The sequence below is a fragment of the Arachis ipaensis genome, chromosome B04 (assembly GCF_000816755.2).
Source record: "Arachis ipaensis cultivar K30076 chromosome B04, Araip1.1, whole genome shotgun sequence".
Lineage (NCBI taxonomy): Eukaryota > Viridiplantae > Streptophyta > Magnoliopsida > Fabales > Fabaceae > Arachis > Arachis ipaensis.
Window position 1 is genome coordinate 40,324,232 of NC_029788.2, and position 4,117 is coordinate 40,328,348.

Consider the following 4,117-nt stretch of genomic DNA (forward strand, 5'->3'; position numbering starts at 1 on the left):
GATCGTGAAAATATATCATGTTTCAAATATTTTTATTTAGGATAGGAAAAAGGGTATAAAAAATAAAGAGAGAAAAGAATAGTAAATTGAGAAATTACTTTAATATATTACAATAAGGAATAGTAATGGATTCCACGTCCTATAATAGAGGACTTTTCTTAGCTCAATACTCCCTCCCTCCCCCAAAGCAGCAATAATATAATATATATTTTTTCTTACTAATGTCTTCTTCTTCTTTATATGAATGAATAATCAATCATCAGATGTACAAAATAAATAAATCACCTAGTTGAACTAAGAATATATTCTTTTTGTGCAACAATCTTGCACTAAAATAAAGGAATAATGAGGTGGAATTTTTGGCCCTTATCTACCTAACATAAGCTTCAATCTGATGTCATTGCCACATGGTTGCTGCTGGAATGTGACTAATGGTGGGGTAAGTGGATCAAAGTATAAACCACTAAATCAAAGTTAAAATCTTCCTTCAAGTCTCCCCCATTGAAAAATAAAAATTGAAATTCCTTAAGCCTCTTTTTGCCATATAGATGATGATTTTGTTGCACCCCACAAAGTGTGTTGGTCCCCCCTAGCCTCTTCAAAATAGATAGGTATATCTTTGATTCTAGGGAGATTCTTTAAGGGGATCTTCATCATTTTTTGCATCTTGTGAAGGAAGTAATAAATATCTAATATATGTGTATATACATATATATGAATGAATAATCCATAGGAATGTAATAGATAGTATTCTTCTAGAGAAAGCCACAAAGTGTTGAAGTCAGCAAATACAGAAACAGGCAGTAGAACAAGGTTTGGTATTTCTTTGGTGGTGTTGCCTGTTTCAATGAATTTTGATTTTAATCAAAATGGATAAAAGATGTAAATAATATACAACAAAAATAACCTTGAATTTGATATATTTATTTACCTTATTGTGAGTGGCAGAGGAGGTAAGAGAAATTGAAGTGGAGGGATTAGAAGTAGTTGCAAAAGCAGAAAGGCCAACATTATAAGCCATGGATTCATCAGGTTGAAACAATCCATAGTTTCTCTCAGAAGTTGGTCCTGGCTTCAAATCTTCATTGAACAATGCAAACAAATAAGCCTCCAATCTCATCCTTGGCTTCAATGGTGTTCCTTCATTTTCCATTTGTCTCCTAAACAAGTTCCTATTGTATGTTGCTGCATTCTGCACTGTTGCTCCTGCTTCATCACTGTCCCCCTTTGAAGGCCACCCTGTTTCTGAAACCCTAATTTCAATATCATTGAACCCTAACTTTGCAATTGCAAATGCAACTGCATCTACCTGAGCATATAGCATGTTGTCATAGTGTAATTTTGTGTTTGGATCAACCATTCCCTCACTTGGATTGAAGAGAACATAGTCTAATGGGATTTCATTTGGGTTGTCTTTGTATGCAAAGAAAGGGTATGCATTGATCCAAAATGGTGAATTTGTTTTTGATAAGAAGCTTAAGAATTGTGTCATGGTTTCAGTTATGTCATTCTTGAAGGTACCAGCTGAAGGAGGGTATGATTCTTGAAGAACTGCAAGGGAGCTTGGTGATGAGACTTGGATGTTCGATGAAATGCCTAGCTGAGATAATGCATTTTGGATGTTGATCACTGCTGGAACAAGGTACTGAAACATTGTTGGATTCTCATCTGTGTAAACTTCGTTGCCTACTTGGATTCCTGTGATTTTTGTGTCTGGTAGGTAGGGTTTGATGTTGTTGCTTACCCATTGAAGTGCTTGTTGTGGATCATTTAACTGGCTTAGTATTTGGTTCTCAACTGTTACAATGATTTCAATTTCTGAGTTGGCAAAAGCTTTCAGAATCTCAGGGTTGGTGTCATAGATTCTTGTTCTTGTTATCTTTAGGGTGCCTAAGAGTTCAAGGACCTTGTCTGGTGTTGGTAAATTGTTGGCTACTTGGCCGTAGTTGATTCCGAACGATGCTACGCGTCCGAAAAGCATGATATCTGTGTCCATACAATCATCTAAATGTGTTAATTACATATTCACTTCACTTAGATTGCAGTCTAGAATCACATAACAGTTACAATTAAGGCCTGTTTGCTATGATTTATGCATTGTAGTGCAACTGCAATTTCATTTCAATACAAAATACTAATACAAAACAAACTTCTTTACCCTTTTTTCCTTTGATTGATATCAAAGTTGGTGAAGCTAAAAATTTCATGAGACATGCAAAAACAACAACAAAACATGCATAGAGAGAGCAGAGGAAAACAGAACAAAGTACCTGCAAAGAGAAGAAACAGCAGAAGAATATAGCTGCATGGCATTCTTCTGATAAATGTTGCCATTGTGAACAAAGATAGAGGAACCGCACTGATGTTTGAGAGTTCCAAAATGAGCACAGAAAGAAAGATAGATAGATAGATAGATAGATAGATATAGAGCTTTGGTTTGCCTTAGCAGTAAGGGCTCGTCAAATTTAAATGTATTTGGATAGTTGGATAGTCCTTGTATTTATATTTTTTGTGACAGGGTTGTCTCTTTCCAACCCACTCCAACTTCCAAACCTCCTCCTTTTTTAAAAAAAAAAAAAGAAAGAAAAACTCGCACCCTTCAGCCTCTTTCTTAGACAAAAGGAAAGACCCTTCACTTGGTTGGTTGAATATAAGAGGGATATTATATAAATATCTAAAACTATGTCTTATTATTCAGTTGTAAGACTGTGAACCAAAATTTGGATATTGAAGTAAGAGCCGTACACAAATTTAATGGTTGCACACAAAATATAAAAGTTTGGATGTTCATCAAATATTATTTTTATGTGAGTCAAACTATTGGATGACACCAAAATCGTATGTTGAAATTTAGTTGACACCCTTATGATGAAAAATACCACATGATTCATTTCTGTGTATATTATATAGTTATGATATTATTTATTAGATTTTGCAACGAGAGCCGTGTGGCTGTGGTGAAATTTATTTTATTTTATTTTATTTTTTCTTTTGTGTGTAGTAGAATGGTAGGCTGCTTGACCTGGCAATACGATGTATAATCAAATTTTTGAGTCATGTTTGTGTATTTAATTTGACCATTTTTTTGGCTGTATATGGCCAGGTAGAATGCTGTTAACATACCATTTAAGGCAAAGCCGCCATCATAAATTATTAGAGAGTAATATTTGTCATTTTATATATAGCTGAAATAATTCATTTTTATGTATTTAATATTTTCATCATTTATTAAATTCTTCTTTAATCTTTTTTCGCTTAATTTTCTTAATTTTCTGATTATCAACATCAATCTGACTTCAGACAACCCATATAGTTTAACTTGATTACAGATTCTTTGTCTATTACTTTGCATATGTTGACTTTTTTTAGTTTCTATGATGGTGCGAAAATGTTTGGTTAAACATCATAATAATTGAATCTTGGCCAAACATGGTTTGCAGAATCCATTTGATGCAAGTGCTCCTCTGACTGGGATAATAATTACTTAATAATTTTTTAACTTAGTCTTGCTTTGAATCTTCTCAACAGCTTCAGTTTTTGTTCTTACAAAACTATATATAGAAAATGATTTCTATCATGACTTGAACCATACTAATAATATTTTGTTCAAATTTTTTGACGAGTGGAAAGCAAATTCCAATATCAAATATTTAGTTACCAATCAAACCAAACCATTACATCAATTGTCATTTCAAAAAATTGCTGTACCATTATTGACTATAGCATTTTCATGTGCATAATCAGATTTGGTGTTATTTGCTCGTTCAATTTTCTTGTCTTACTAATAATGAATACTTACGTCGGAGGCTAAACTTTTCGTGTAGACACAGTACTAACTATTAAAGCCGTGAAGCCATCATTAACTTTATGTAATTCTCCTTTAATTCCCCATTAAATATAGATAATATATAGCTAGTTTTACCCTTATATAGTTTCGTTTTTGTTAGAAATATGCAAATATAATCTTTTTTTTTTCTTAATTTATTTTTTGAGTGACTGCATAAAAAAGAACTTAAATATCATTTATAAAGAAAGCACCATTTCTAGAGGTTTTTTTTATGGTTCAGTATAAGCATCATTTCTAGGTTACATAAGAATTATCAATTTATCATGTAAA

General features: G+C 32.7%; 1 protein-coding gene across 2 annotated transcripts; it reads right to left on the bottom strand.

The window, feature by feature from the left end:
* LOC107639263 (glucan endo-1,3-beta-glucosidase 14) lies at positions 77 to 2,713 on the bottom strand. Of its 2 annotated transcripts, XM_021121119.1 has the most exons (4): positions 2,415 to 2,713; positions 2,271 to 2,380; positions 932 to 1,986; positions 77 to 839 (listed from the first exon to the last, which is right to left on the bottom strand). In XM_021121119.1, the coding sequence occupies exons 2-4, from the start codon at positions 2,332 to 2,334 to the stop codon at positions 756 to 758; spliced, it is 1,203 nt and encodes a 400-aa protein (XP_020976778.1). In that variant the 5' UTR covers positions 2,335 to 2,380; positions 2,415 to 2,713; the 3' UTR covers positions 77 to 755. The 2 variants fall into 2 exon arrangements, with proteins under 2 accessions (XP_020976778.1, XP_016198230.1); XM_016342744.2 differs by having other exon boundaries at positions 78 to 839; positions 2,271 to 2,687.

What these genes read in the sequence shown, in the direction of transcription:
- LOC107639263 (XM_021121119.1), bottom strand. Translation starts at nt 2,334, where the DNA reads ATGGCAACATTTATCAGAAGAATGCCATGCAGCTATATTCTTCTGCTG. An exon ending in GCTGTTTCTTCTCTTTGCAG is followed by an intron (nt 1,987 to 2,270) that starts GTACTTTGTTCT and finishes GTATGGACACAG; the next exon opens with ATATCATGCTTTTCGGACGC. An exon ending in CCTCTGCCACTCACAATAAG is followed by an intron (nt 840 to 931) that starts GTAAATAAATAT and finishes TCATTGAAACAG; the next exon opens with GCAACACCACCAAAGAAATA.